The 14,799-nt window shown below is 48.3% G+C and overlaps 2 protein-coding genes across 2 annotated transcripts in view; one reads left to right on the top strand and one right to left on the bottom strand.

Annotated features, from left to right (window-relative positions):
- Nucleotides 1-10,872, top strand: part of Vwce (von Willebrand factor C and EGF domains) — a 33,041-nt gene extending 22,169 nt beyond the window's left edge. The window contains exons 14-20 of the mRNA XM_005369646.2: nucleotides 1,819-1,904; nucleotides 3,124-3,220; nucleotides 4,739-4,821; nucleotides 5,728-5,818; nucleotides 5,897-5,979; nucleotides 6,261-6,324; nucleotides 9,849-10,872. Of these exons, the coding sequence (XP_005369703.1) occupies nucleotides 1,819-1,904; nucleotides 3,124-3,220; nucleotides 4,739-4,821; nucleotides 5,728-5,818; nucleotides 5,897-5,979; nucleotides 6,261-6,324; nucleotides 9,849-10,453 (1,109 nt within the window). The 3' untranslated portion in view covers nucleotides 10,454-10,872. The remainder of the gene's footprint in view (nucleotides 1-1,818; nucleotides 1,905-3,123; nucleotides 3,221-4,738; nucleotides 4,822-5,727; nucleotides 5,819-5,896; nucleotides 5,980-6,260; nucleotides 6,325-9,848) is intronic.
- Nucleotides 10,873-12,397: 1,525 nt separating this feature from the next.
- The window catches only part of LOC101995519 (pepsin A-5), a 9,558-nt gene continuing 7,156 nt past the window's right edge, over nucleotides 12,398-14,799 (bottom strand). Inside the window, exons 6-8 of the mRNA XM_005369691.1 lie at nucleotides 13,356-13,500; nucleotides 13,169-13,267; nucleotides 12,398-12,550 (exon numbers count right to left, since the gene is read on the bottom strand). Of these exons, the coding sequence (XP_005369748.1) occupies nucleotides 12,398-12,550; nucleotides 13,169-13,267; nucleotides 13,356-13,500 (397 nt within the window). The remainder of the gene's footprint in view (nucleotides 12,551-13,168; nucleotides 13,268-13,355; nucleotides 13,501-14,799) is intronic.

The raw sequence follows: 14,799 nt of genomic DNA on the forward strand, positions 1-14,799 counted from the left end.
CTTCCTGGCAAGGACCTTTAAACACCATAGAGTTGTGACAATAAACATGGCTCCGGCCAGTACCTCAGCCATGATTGCTTACTGAATTAAAGGCTCATGTGGTCAGAAAGAGAGAGAGAAATACAGTAAAGAGAGATTCAAAGGGGAAAAAAAACCCTCTAAATGGTTTACAATGTGTTAAAAATATATGCAGGCTTGAAAAAAAAAGGTTTAAAGTCTTAAAATAAAAAAGAAAGAAAGAGAGTAGTTGGGTGTGGTGGTACATACCTTTTAATCCCAGCACTGGGGAGACAGAGACAGACGGATCTCTGTGAGTTCAAGGATAGCCTGGTTTATAGAGGGAATTCCAGGACAAAGATATACAGAGAACCTGTCTCCAAAAGCCAAAAGTTAAAAGTAAAAATAAAAGAAATAGAGGTTAAGATAAAGCCACGTAAAGATGGAAAATACACAAAGAATCTTGATACTGTATGTTATTATGCTCTCTTTAAATTGTTTGAATGCTGAGGAAGGAGCAACAGCTGCTAAAAGATATTTGCTTATAAATCCAAGATAGGTATTTTGAAAATACCTTGGCTTCAAAATTGAAGTCAAAAGGTATGTTACTTGGGAGAAGAGATTTTGCTTTTGTTTCCACAGAAAATGAGAGGCTGTGGATTTATTCAGAGTTAAAAAAAAATCTAGTTTGATCAAGGAAGACCACCTGAGAAGTCTCCAGCAGGAATAGATGGCCCAGATGTCTGAGTTCTTCATCCAGAACAGGTTCAAGACTGCTGCCTGAGATGATCAAGACTCACAGGATATTTCAGTCAGGACTTGATCATAACTCTAAATTTTCTTAAGGTCACCATAAGATTATCAGCACCCCCAACTAGCTGGAAGTAGCCTGAAATACTATGCCCACATTCCCAAAAAATGGACTATGGTTATTTTCCTTTGTTTTTTGTTTTTGTTTTTTTTGTTTTTGTTTTTAAAGAGGGCTAAGTGGTGCAGGAGAATTGTCTGTATTCTGTCAATCATGTTTTAAATAAACGCTGATTGGCCAGGCAGGAAGTATAGGCGGGAAAACCAGACAGGAAGTAGAAATGATGCAATGAGAACAGGAGAATTCTGGGAAGGAGGAAGTTGATTCCTCCCAATCCTGGCCAGACCACTGAAGCAGCAGGATGTGATCTGCCCCACTGAAAAAGGTACTGAGCCACATGGCTAACATAGATCAGGAAAGTGGGTTAATCAAGATGTGAGAGTTAGCCAGTGAGAGGCTAGAGCTAATGGGCAAATCAGCTTATAATTTATGGAGACCTATGTGTGATTTTCTTTGGGGCTAAACAGTTGTGGGGTAAAGGGCGGGATGAAAATCCCCAAAACAAGCAGGTCCCTATTCATGTTACAATGTTTATGTAAAAGTTTGCTGCATATTAAGCAAACATTTGTATGTGTGGTTTGTGTGGTGTGTGTATCTGTGAGCATGGGGTTTCATCTTTAGGAGGGTGGTATTGTAGTTCTGGGGAGCACTCCTGTCTACTGTGGGTTTTAAAAAAAATTTTTTTTCAAGATAGGGTTTATCTGTGAAACAGTTCTGGCTGTCCTGGAACTAGCTTTTTAGATCAGGCTGGCCTCGAACTCACAGATATCTGCCTGCCTCTGCCTTCTGAGTGCTGGGATTAAAAGCATGCGCCACCACCTTCCAGCTTCTACTGTGTTTTTTTTTTGTTAGTTACTTTTTGCGGTGTTGTGGGTCCATTGAGTATGCCTTACCACCAAGCTGCATCCCAGCTCTCTGCCAAGTGTTTTTCCCTTTCCTACCTCTCCTGCCAGGCTGCTCCCTAGATGACAACGGGGTTGAGTTTCCGATTGGACAGATCTGGTCGCCTGGTGACCCCTGTGAGTTATGCATCTGCCAGGTGAATGACAACCTGCTCGCCTTCAGCTGCTTTACCTGGCTGTCCCATCTGCCTCTCCAACAGGAGACCCCTGCTTCTCCAGAGGCAGGGCCACTGCTAGCCTGGCCTCAGTCTCCCTCCTGGGCACTTCCAGAGGCGGGGCCACTGCTAGCATGGCCTCAGTCTCCCTCCTGGGCACTTGGTCTGCTTTCAGTGGACAACTGAGGGCAGTAGAGCTTGGTGGCTGCCTTAGATGCTGCGGAGACCCTGCTTGGGCAGGGAGCTGCTACCATGCAGGGGCCTCAGGAGGCCTCAGAGAGGACAGCCTGGGGTGTGGCTAGCTCAGGATACTGAGGTGCCATTTCTTTGTCGTATGATGTTTCATCTTGACCTGCACCTTGTCATAGCTGAGTAGGAGTGTGTGTTCGCAAGTCAAGCATGGCTGTTTTTTAAGAAACTGCACACTGCTTCCCTTTCCACTCTTGAGTGCTTTGGGTTCCTGAGAGCTTTATTTCTCCAAATAAAGCGGGGTAGGGGGTGGGGTATCATTAGGGAGCCCCTGCCATACATGCAGGATCTCCAGGCCCCCACATTTTAATCTCAAAATGACTGTTTAGGGTGCTTCATGAGAAGCCTGCTTGAACATGTTTGCTGCAGAAAGAAGGGAGAGTAAAAGCCCCTTTCTGCTGAGGCTCTCCTTCGTGACTGATCCTGGCACTCAATTTACAAGAGAGTAAAATAAGAAGAAGACCATAAATGTTCAAATTCTTAAGAGGAGAGGGGAGGAAGAGAGAAAAGGAAGAATCCTCGTATGGCATTTTGGTCTTCTGAAATAGGCATTTCCGGTGGAATAGTTTTCTATAAAAATAGGATTTTATTGTTCTCTATAGGTTTGGGGTGAGCCAGGGTTCCAGGGAAATGCTGAGAAGAATGTGAAGGGGGTGATGGTATGGCCTCAGCTGCTGCTGAAGGGTAGGACAGGAAGCAGAAAGGACAAAATCCTGGCTCTGACTTTCCTGTCTTGAGACAGGCAGAACCTTCCTGAAGTTTCTATCACCTGTGCTAAGCAGCTGGTCTTCATTGACATGGGGGAGGAGAGGTGGGGGAGGATCCACTTTTCCCAGCCTCATCCTGGCATCCTTGAGGGCAAGCCACAGACAGTGGGGGGCATTGCCTTTCTGTTGGTGTGGGGAAGCAGCACTGCTGTCTCAAGTCTTGGTGAAGTCTCTTCTTCCTTTAGGCAAATGGTTCTGTAAGCTGCAAGAGGACAGACTGTGTGGACTCTTGCCCTGACCCCATCCGGATCCCTGGACAGTGCTGTCCTGATTGTTCAGCAGGTAACCCTGGCTAGGCCCTACCTCTCCCTCTGCAGCAATTCTCAGGGTTCCCGGAGTCCCACCTGCCTTGCCTCAGGCCCTCCTCACTGAGCACCACCAGAACCTTGTCTCCCTCATGCTCTCAGCAACCTGCACAGCACCCACAGCCCAGAGAAGGAAAGTGGCTTGCCTGAGGCAAGGCCTCAATGCTATACCCACATCCACAAATCCAGAGCTTACAGTCCTCCTGAGGGGACGTAGGAACCAGACCTGGAAAACTGGGCCAGTGAGAGGAAACATGAATAAGACTAGCTTTTTTCTTTTTTTTTTTTTTCCTCTGTAATTTTGACCTTTTTTTTTATTTCAAAATTAAATTTGTCATAGAAAAGAATAAAGCAAGAATAAATTTGAAAAGGCCCATTTTCCACTGTCAGCCTGTGGTTATATCTTTCTAGTCTCTGTTTGTGATGTGCCCACCTTTTGATAGATATGTGTTATGGGTGTTTTGTTCTTTAAAAAAAAAAAAATCTCTCCCTAAGGGCTGGGTCTGTTGACACATGCTTGTAATCCCAGTACTTGGGAGTCAGAGGCAAGAGGATCAAGCCTGGGCCAGATCGCAAGACTCAGTCTCAAAAAACAAGATAAGATAAAATAAAATAAGCCATATTATGTTGAAGGGTGCAGTTCAGTGGGAGAGTGCTTGCTTAGAATACATGATACTCTGGGCTCCATCCCTGTACTCCAAGTACAGACAAACAACAAAATAGATGGAATAAAAATTAAAATATTTTCCTACCATCTCATCTGCTTTTATTATATATATGCAATTATATATATTTACTTATAATATATTGAATGTATGTACTTGTATTTATATATTATATTGTAATATGCATAATTATATATTACATATAAGTATATATAATCACACACACATACCTATGTATATATGATACTATTTTTCCTTTTGAGTCAGGTCTCACTATGTAATCTAACTTGACCTAGAATTTGCTTTTTAGCCCAGACTGTTCTGGAATTCCATGCTTCTGCCTCAGCTCCTGAATGTTGGAATTCACAGGCTTGTGCCGCCATGTGCTTTTGCTTTTGTACTTACCAACCAGTATGTGGATAATTTCATCTAAGTGGCCCCATTCATTGGAGCCTTTGGTGACATCAGGCATGGGGGTTATGGGGGTGCTGGTCTGGACAGGTGGGATTTTTGTCAGTTGACTCTGGGGAAGGACAGAAACTTTGAGCCTCATGAGTCATCTGCCTGTCCCACCCCAAGTTCTGCAATGACACCCCATGTCCGTCATGAAGACACTGAAGCAAGACTCTGTAATGTCCTCCTTACTTAATCCAGCCATAAAGAGCAGTCAGCACCCATTCCAAGGATGCTTATTGCTTGCCTAGCTTCTGGGGAGTTGCTGGGCCTGCCCCTTGCTATTTAGATAAACTTCCAACCTTTGCCCCGGCCAGGCACCTGGCCACTACTAGCCACCCTTCCGGCTGCTGCTCACCACGTGCTCTGTTTGGCAGGCTGTACCTACACAGGCAGAATCTTCTACAACAATGAGACCTTCCCATCAGTGCTTGACCCCTGCCTGAGCTGCATCTGTCTGGTATGCACCACCCAACCAGACTCCATTCCCCGGTGTCAGCTCCCAAACCCTGGAGAAGGCTCTCTGCTGGTCCTGGGGAAAGTTGTCTTCCCACAACCTGTCTAAGCATGATTCTTTAGCCAGAGTCAGAGAGTCATTTGAAAACTCTGGCTAGTCCAGTAGTCCTGCTTCTGGGTTGCTGAACTCAGTGGGTCTCATCATTTCTGGATGAGAGAACCAGACTGCAGAGACCAAGTTGTTTGCTTATGATCTCATGACTAGCTGACGGGTCAGGCACTGAACCTGGGTCACACACCCCAGAGCCAGCCCACCGCTCGGTTTTCATGTTTGGAAAAGGAAGGCCAGAAGTCCTATTGCTTATCATGCTGATAAGTTAGTGCTTGGCTGGAGCTGCTGTATGTGCACAGTGGTGGTGTATCTGTGAGCCTCAGCCCTGGTCTTGTGTGGAAAGGGACAAGGTCAACACATGGGTTGAGATGTGCAGGGTAAATGTCTCTGTGGTCTCTGAGCAGTCCGCTGCCTGCTGTCCCTGTATATTCTTGGCCACGTGCTTTGGGAAATGTTGGTCTTTTCTCTGAGTTTCCTTGTTTTTGTTTGGATGCTGCAAAGGGCAAACACTTTACCCCTGAGCTCTCTCCCTCGTTTTTTGTTGCTGATCTTTCTTGGATAAGTCTGCATTTTCCAATGGGTCACTGTTGTCAGGTGACCTCATAGATGAAGTCAGGTCTTGTTCTTGAGATGTTAGAAAGGACCCTAGCTGAGAAAATGTCACCCCTCAAACCCCATCTCACCATGGATGGCCAACGTGGCTGCCTAGATGGGTCTGCCTTGCTGGGAGGCCTGGGTTTTCCTTAGCATCGTACTAGCTGTCCCCAGGAGGGGCTGTGTGTGTTCTGTGTCCTACAGCTGGGCTCGGTGGCCTGTTCACCTGTGGACTGTCCCATCACCTGTACCTACCCCTTCCACCCGGATGGCGAGTGCTGTCCTGTGTGCCACGGTGAGTGGGAAAAGCCACCCATTCCCAAGTCTCCCAGGTGACCTGGATCTCATCCTTCTGTCGCCTCTGACTCTGCAGACTGTAACTTCGAAGGGAGAAAGGTAGTGAATGGTCAGGTGTTCACCTTGGACGACACGCCCTGTACCCGGTGCATCTGCCAGGTGAGCTGGCCTGAGGGCCTGGGGCTGCCAGCCAGGCCTGCATGCCATACCTGGGGTCCCGAGCTAACCTGCTCATCATGCCGTTCACGCTCATCTTCACCTCTGGCCACCCATCCCTCTTTGGAAGTCCCACCCACCATCCAGACCAGGGCCCAGGCATTTCGGCCTCTACCCAACACTTTTCTGCATGTCCCATTACTGGCACAAGAGGCCCTGGAGAGCTCTGCTACAGGCGGGCAGGGTACTCCGGGTTTCCTTACGGTGTCTTTCTGTTTCTGCAGCTGGGAGAGGTGAGCTGCGAAAAGGTCCCTTGCCAGCCAGTCTGTACTGACCCTTCCTGCCCAGGTAAGTAGGCCCTGAGCCTTTCCCACCATCTTCCCCAGCAAAACTTTTCAGAGATGTAGGCCTTTGAAGGGGCTGCTACGGTGACCCAGGCTCAGATAGCATGATCATCTGTTCAAGGTCAAACAGTTATGGCAGGCTGCTGCTTCGGGGCTGTTTATTACAAAATACCAAATGCCACAATGTATTTATTGTGTTGTCTGACACCCCCCCCCCCTTTTGTTTTTTTTTTTTTTGCCTGTGTGTAGTGATAGGGTCAAGTTCAGAGTCTGCAGGTGGGGCTGGTGTTGCACCTTGGACTTCCCTGGCCTCACCCATTCCTCACCCCCTTTCTGAGACAGGAGGTTTACGTTACCCAGGCTGGCCTTAAATTCTTAAATTTAAGGAACCTTCCTGCTTCAGCCTTGTGAGTTCTGAGACACAGTAATGGTCCCAGACTCGGCCAGTCCACACGGCTCTTATTACACAGTTACAAACAAGACACAGTGCTCTGTTGTACATCTCCGAAGTTTTGATGTGGACACAGCTGGCTACTTAAGAAAGATCCCCCTTAACTGTGAGATTTCAAATGACGTCTGAGACTGGATGGAACTACACCCTACCTGAGATCACAGGCAAACTAACAGCAGAGAGCTCCTAAGTGACTGACTGACTGGTAGTGGAGACAGTATGGGTACCCTGGACAAAGTGCGAGTCACAGCCTGGGCAAGACGGGGTGGGATGCTCAAGACCATCATGCTACTTATGACACACAACGGAAAATTTGTGAGCTGTTCACTTTTGGAAATTTCTATTTACTATTTATGGACAACAATTGACCGTGATAACTGAAGTGACCCAAGATAAAACTTTGGATAAGGGGGAACTACTGTATTCTCTTGAGCTGGTTTTCTACCTCCTTCCTTCCCAGTTCATTGAGCTCCCTCCTTACCTCTCTCCTTCCCTCCCTCCCTCCCTCCCTCCCTCCCTCCCTCCCTCCTCCCTCTCTCCATCTTTTCCTTCCTCTCTCCCTCCCTTCTTAACTCCTTTCCTTCCTCTCTTCTTCCCTCCTTCCCTCCATTCCTCCCTCCTCCCTCTCTCCTTTCTTGTATACCTATTTCTCTAGGCCTTCTTTCTTCCCACTCTCCATCTCCCTTCCTTCCATACACTGGTAATGTATGTCCTGTGGAAAATACTGGGTCAACTTTTTATTGAAATCTCATGAGCTGTGTCAGGACTGTGTGGTTGTTAGTAGGGGAAACTGAGTCAGAGAATGTCAGGAGTAGACTGGGGTCTCTCACAACACGTTACCATAACCTGGTCCTGAAGGAGCTTCAAGGAAGCCCAGTGATGCAGATGGCTCCCATGGTCTCCAAAGCTGCTTAGAATTTTAATTTCCCCAGTTTGCTCTGTGCATAGATATCTCTTCTTTATATGTCTTTTCGACTTCTAGGAAGATAGTAGTTTTTTCCCCACTCTCTTGTAAATGACATTGCTTCCTTGGAAATGTTTGTTTCCTATCTTTGGCCTCCCAAAGTCATGCCAGGATGTGGTCTGCCACAGGGAGGTTTAGGGCTGGGGACAGTGCTGGGGACCACTGGGGACTTGAAGGACCATGCTTCCCTTTACCCATCACATGCTCCAGAAACTCTGTGGCCAGCACACCAGTCACCTGTAACACAACACCCATTGAGCAACTCTATAGGAATGCCTGGCTCGAGGGCCTGCTGCTATCTCTGTTTTCCAGATGGGGTCCTAGAGCCTGGGGGGAGAAAGTTTCTAATTGGTGATTTCTCTCTCTCTCTCTCTCTCTCTCTCTCTCTCTCTCTCTCTCTCTCTCTCTCTCTCTCCTCCTGCTCTCTGCAACTGCTCCATGTGAGGAAACTAAGACCAAAGAGGAGACATGCTGAGCTAACTTCTTTCCCAGGGCACACTGTCAACTCTGCTTACCACACCCCCAACTCTCTGTAAAAGGAACTCTTTCTATTTACCCTTAATTTTATAATATAAACAGTATAGATACCCTGGACAAAGCATGAGTCACAGCCTGGGAAAGACAGGGTGGATGGTATAGACCATCATGCTACTCTTACCCATAACTCCCTGTAAAAGGAACAACCACTTCATTGAAAGAGACTGGTGGAATGGCTCAGCAAGTAAAGACACTGGCCTCAAAGCCCAGTGAGCCATGTTTGCTCCCCATAACACACACATGGTTGAAGGAGAAAACTGACTCTTGCAAGTTGTCCTTTGACTTCTCCATGTGTGCTGTGCGCACATGTGCATATGCACACACACACTGTAATAATAATAATTACCTTTAGGCACAATTCATAGGCCATCCAGTTCACACATTTAAAGCATATGACTTAATAATTTTAGCTCTGTGCAGTTGCCCCCTAGAGGACTTTCAGAGTATACCAGTGGGCACAGCAGCATCTGCCTCCTCTCAGCTGAACCTTTCTTAAGGTTCATTCCTCCTTTGCTTGTCACTGGCTATTTTATTTTTGCCAAACTTCCTTTTCTCCTCTGAGCCACACCCTTACAGTGTGAGGGGTGGTAGGCGGAGACAGTTACGAATTCGCTCTCATTCAGTCAGTGCTGGGGCTTGAATCTAGTTCACTGCACTTGTCTAGTGCGCATGAAGCCCTGACTCAGTCCCCAGCACCACATAAGTTAGATGTAGTGGTGCATGCCTATAATCCTCAGGCAGGAGGATCAATAGTTCAAATTTGCTGGGCTAGAAGGCACGAAACTTTGAATTCCAAAACTCTTGTGAGTTCAAGGTCAGCCAGGTTTATACACTAAGTTCCAGGACATAGTGATATCCTGTCTCAAAATAAATAAATTAAATAAATAAATAAATAAATAAATAAATAAATAAATAGTTTTCATCCTTGGCTATCTAGTGAGTTGGAGGCTAGCCTAACCACATGGAATACTGTTTTAAAATTTTTTAAAAATGGATTGCCTATTTTTTGGATAGCTTTAGGTTCATAGCAAAGTTGAGTGGGCTACAGAGCATTCCTGTATCATCTGGCTCCACAGATCCATCTTCCCCACAGCAGAGTGACACATAGCTGCTCTCACTGGTGTGCCCAGCTTGACCTGTCCTGACCCCTGCAGGCCGTAGTAGCCAGTATGAGGGTTTAGGTTCAGACATCCTCTGTGGTCTTGCATCTGGCCTTGCTTCAGTCTGTTGGGATGCCCATTTTGAAAGTGGGGAAACAGAGGCCCAATATTAGACTCTTTCTTTCCTTATCCTTTGGTCTCTGGCACTCGTCCATGTGGGAAACTAAGACCCAAAGAGGAGGCAGGCTGAGTCACGTGCTTTCCAACACTTCCTGGGAGGGTTTCTCCAGTGAATTGCCTTCTTCCACTCCTAGTTTCTATTCAGCCCTCTACCCATGGAGGTCAAAGGCAGCCCACTACGGTCCTCACCGGGTGTGTTGAGTCCCCTGTGAGGATGGAGCAGGGTGTCTGTCCCCAGAGTGGCTCATGTCAACTAGAGTAAACCCTTATGACCCTGTTTCCCCACCTCTGTCTAGAGTCCCTATTTCCTCTAAAAGAAAGGCAGCAACCCTCCCCTCATGGAGACCTTGGCAAAGCTGCTCAGAGCCTTCATGGAGACCCTGAAGTCCCTGCCAACTGTAGCTCCTGCCCAGGGCCTCCATCAGCATCACCTGCAAGGCCCATGCTCCAGCTCCTACAGCTGTTTCTGAGAACAAACCTGTCTGGTGCACAGAGTGCATTCCCAGGTCCACCAGTAGCCCACACCTCATCCTCACCCCCACTGGAACCAGAGGGCACATTTCTAGGGGAACCTGGAGCCTCCCAGCCTCCTGAGCCTTCAGCAGGGTCTTCGGTCTCTCCTGGATCCTCCACTCTACCTCCAGGCTTTCCAGGGTCTCCTTGGTCACCTGCCACTCCAGAGAGCTCTTCCTCAACCTTTGGGGCAGCATTCCAGTGGCCTGTGTCTGCCACCCATTTGACTGAAGCAGAAGCACCTTCAACCACTGGTCCTGACCTCTCAGAGACCCTCTCTACCCCCTTGAAGCCTCAAAGACTCTCTGCTGCTCTCCTGGACACCACCACCCCTGCTCCCCAACAGCCGACAACAGACATCTCAAAGAAGGAAGAGTCTACCATCTGAGTGTCTCGCCATGCCTGGGACACACCAGACAGAGCTCTCTGCCAATGGTCTGGTGGGTGTGTGTGACCCTGGGGGTAATCCAGTGGGGTCTCAGGGAAGATGGTCTATAAGTCAAGGAGAAAGGCAGTGGAAGAAATAGCTCAAACACCTGACTTTTGGACTTTTAGCATCTGGAATTGTGAGAACATAAATTTTCTGTTTAGCCCCCATCTTTGACTGTGGTATTGGCTGCAGTAGCCCTGGCACACTAAGTCAGCAGTGCCCGCTCTTGCTTGTGCAGAGCCCATGCCTAGTGTGATCCTGTCGCTGCACACCCTTGACACTGATGTCACATAACATCCATCCTAGAAATGTTTTGGGGGTGCCTATTATCTCTGTCATTATGCTTTGTTTTCAACACTGATTTCATGCAATGTTCATTTCAAGATGTGTTTGGAATGTCCCCATCCCTATTCAAACACTGAGCTGCTAATCTCTCTCCTCACAAGATCACAGTCCAGAGCAGGGGACAGCTGCTCAGACGTAGGTGTTGGAGGTCAGTGAAGGCCGGGGGAGTTGGGGAGGAGTGGGTGGAGAGGTGCGGGTGAGAGAGGAGGACCAGAGCTTGCTCCCTACTGTTTCCTGTGTTGCCCATACTCACCACTTTTACAGCAGCGGATGCATTCCCATTTCTAATTTCTTGCTTTTTGAATCTGGGTCGGGGTGGGGGTGGCCTCCATCCTCCTTTTACCTTTTAGTTTCTGAAGGTTTTATTTATGTGTATGTCTGTATGTGTACATATGCGAGGGTTCTAATGGAGGCCAGACGTGGGTGTCAGGCCCCTTGGAGGTGGAATTACAGTTGTTTGTGTCCTGGGACCTGAATTCTGTTCCCCTGTAGAACAGTAAGCTGAGCCATATCTCCCACTCCTCTTTCACATTTTGGCTGGATACCCAGACTGGCCTTGAACTCACTATGTAGCCTAGTCACGTCTTGAACTTGTGGATCCTCCTGCCTCAGCCTTTCCAGGTGCTGAAATTACTGGCCTGTGCCACTAGGCCTGGTATCCAGAACCTGTTTTTAATTATCTTTTAAGCATCTTTCTGAACGGAGAGGTGGGAAGACATTGAAGAGTCAGCTCAAGCCCTCTTATCTGTCTATAACATCCTTTGCCACCTTTATTAGTGACTACTCCTCACTACAGCCCTGTGGTTCTAAAGAAAAACACCAATCACCTCCAGGTCACAGACATGACCATCTGACCAAGCAGAGCCAATCTTAACATCTCTTTCCCCTGTGTGCAAGATATTTTGGTCCAGGATGGATACATCATTCTAGGTGGACCAGTCAGAGTCCTCCCTGCTACTCTGGGATTTTCTCCCCCCAACTGTGTCCTTCCTTCTGATGTGAAATCCCAGGGCTAGTAGCAACAAAGCCCTTGACTTCCAAAGTATGAGAGAAAGAAACCGAGAGGCAAAGAAAATGAAAGGGGAGGAGAGGAGGGAGAGAGGGAGGGAACAGATGCTCTGACTGCCAGGCCTGTGACTGTTTCTTTCTGCATCTTCCTAATACCATTCCTGAAGGCTTTCTCTTCATTCATGCCAGTCACTCATGGTTTATCTTACCATGGATACTACACGGTGGAGTCTTGCTTCCCAACGTCCTGGAGTCTGAGGCAGGAGGAATGCTGAAAGTTTGAGATCTACCTAACCTACCATAGTGAGTTCTAGGCTAGCCTGAGCTACCACAGTGAAACCCTGTCTAACTCCAGCATACCTCATGGACCCCAAGAGAGCAGTCATTAGCATCAGTGGCTTTGGGAATGCAATCTTTATTCTCTCCCCAGAACAGGGCTTTGCAGAGCTCCCGATAGCTGGGGTTGGCGCTCGTGGATGGGAAGGCCTCATGAGCCTTCGTGTCTGTGTTGGGGGTGTGCCTGGCCATCCTCTGAAGGAGGCCCAGCATTCACACAGCAGGAGCCAGACCAATCCTGTTATTTGCTCGATCAAACACAGTGAAATACAGCCTTAGGAAAACATCCCCCAGCACCCACATCTCAGGGTCCGAAGAGTCATCTAGGTCTTCTTCGAAGTTGCTGGAGCAGATGTGTGAATGACCCTAAAAAAGGAGGACACTATATGAACCCAGCAGCTGGCTGCTCAGCCATTATGAACCCGGCAGCCGGCTGCTCAGCCTCTTGCCTTTTTTTTTTTTTTTTTGAGCCAGGGTGTCATGTTGCCCAGTTTGGTTTCATACTCACTATGTAGCTGAGGGTGACCTTGAATTCCTGATCTTTCTACCTCAGCCTCCCAAGTGCTGAGATGACAGATGTGCACAGCATGCCCACTTTATGCAGAGTTGGGGACAGACCTCAGGGCTTCCTGCATTCTAGGCAAAAGCTCTACCAACTGAGCTACATCAGCTTGGTGTCCTCCCTTCACGAGCTGTGCGGCTCTCTCCGGCTGTTGCAGGGTGGCTCGCCCAGCTGGGAGAAGAACCACTCGTAGCTTCCTTCCTACGCTGCCATTTCATACCCTGGCCCAGCCGGTCCCTCTGCAGAGCAGGCCTTTCCCACTCTCTGTTGGGCAGCCTGTGGATGGTGCATCACCATCCTCTTCAGCCTCTGCTCCCTGCACTGGCTGGCACACTCTCCTCCATGACCCTGACCTGCAGATCCATCTAACCCAGCTGCTATTTCCAGGATTTGAAGAATAGCCCCACTGCCAAACTCCTCACCTTCCGGATGTAGGCACTGGCTGGCACCGGGTAGGTAACACCATTGATGGTGAAGACAATGTCGGGTAGGGTGTTGATGGTGTCGCACTTGAGGACATACTGTCAAAGGGGGAGGCTGGAGGTTAGCCCAGTCACTCCTGCATCAGTGTGTGGAGAACCCAGATGGCCCTCCCACATGACCCTTTACCTCGCCATCACTAGAGGCCTTGGCACCAATGAGATTCTGGATGTTACGGATCGCGTTTCGGGGGCCAGTCAGCAAGGAGGTCCCTGTGTCCATAATACCTTGGCAGCCACTTTCACAGGCAATGACCTCCCCATTCATGGAGATGCTGAGAGGCAGGAGCCAAAGAAGACACCAGGATTATCATACAGCCCACACTCCCCTTCCCTGACTCCAAAACAGCCCTTCAGCTCTCCACACCCACCCTCCTGCTTGGTCACTTTACCTTTTTAAATTTATTTATGGTTAGTTATTTATTTAGAATGAAGGCCTTACCATGTTTTCTGAGCTTGTCTCCAGTGTCCTAGCTTAGACGACAATCCCCCTGCTTCAGCCTCTCCAGTGGCTTGAACTACAGCTGGATGCCACCACATCTGACTTTCCTTTCAGTTACCTTGTCTGTTTTTGTTTGTTTTGTTCTGAGACAAGGTCTTATGTCGCTTACGCTGGCCTCAAACTCAGTTTGTAGTCTGAATGACCTTATACTTCCGATTCTCCTGCCTGCCTCTACTTCCCAAGTGCTGGATTACAGATGTGCTCCATCACACATAGTTCATTTGATGCCTGGTTCAAACCCAGGGTCTCCCACATGCTGGGCACCATCTGCCAACTGAGCTCTAGCCCCAACACTACCCTTTAAGATGTTGAATGCACTGAGTTGCCCCTTTTGGCTGGCTAGTTCTTCATCGTCTCCCAAGCTCCAGCCTAACTGTCACCTTTTCCAGCTGCATATTCAACTCAGTTCCTCTCTTGGTCCCTTCCATCGTCCCTCATTCATTTCTAACAAGTAGTGAGGCACTAGGACTCCCTGCTTTATGTCCACATGCTCTGCTGGGTGGCATATAGTGCTCCACAGGGATACTCAGTATGTGTATGTATGCATGAGTAAATGAATAAATCGAGGAAAATATGAACAAGGAACACTTGTGCCCGACCAACTCTACAGCTTCGGAATGAAAGCAGGCCCCTGTGGGCCTCCGACACTCCACAGCAGGGAGAAGAGCAGCCATCTCTCCAGCAGGCTGCCTCTGTGCTGTTCCCATACAGGCAGCGTCCCTGGAAGCCCACACAGATGGCCAGGCTGCCGATGTCCCTGAAGGAGGCTTAAGCTTCCATCTGGTGGCTCTATGCAGCCTGCTTGATTTTTATCTCCATGTGTCTAGGTGTGGCAGGTTCCCAGGTGCCCTGTTTTCTGTCTCACCCCCTAGCCTAATTGGCTGAGATGTCAAGGTTTTCAGGTGGAGGATGGAGACTTGTCTCTGCTCCTATCTGTTCTCTGGTATGATAATCTCACTGTGGGCCCAGGATTTCACCTCCCTTGGACAAGAAGCCCCAAGTCCTGGCCAAACCAGGATGGTGGTCAATCATTGTGATTCTTCTTAGCACTGTAGGTCCACTCTGCGACCCC

This window comes from Microtus ochrogaster, unplaced genomic scaffold (assembly GCF_000317375.1).
Source record: "Microtus ochrogaster isolate Prairie Vole_2 unplaced genomic scaffold, MicOch1.0 UNK56, whole genome shotgun sequence".
Taxonomy (NCBI): Eukaryota; Metazoa; Chordata; class Mammalia; order Rodentia; family Cricetidae; genus Microtus; species Microtus ochrogaster.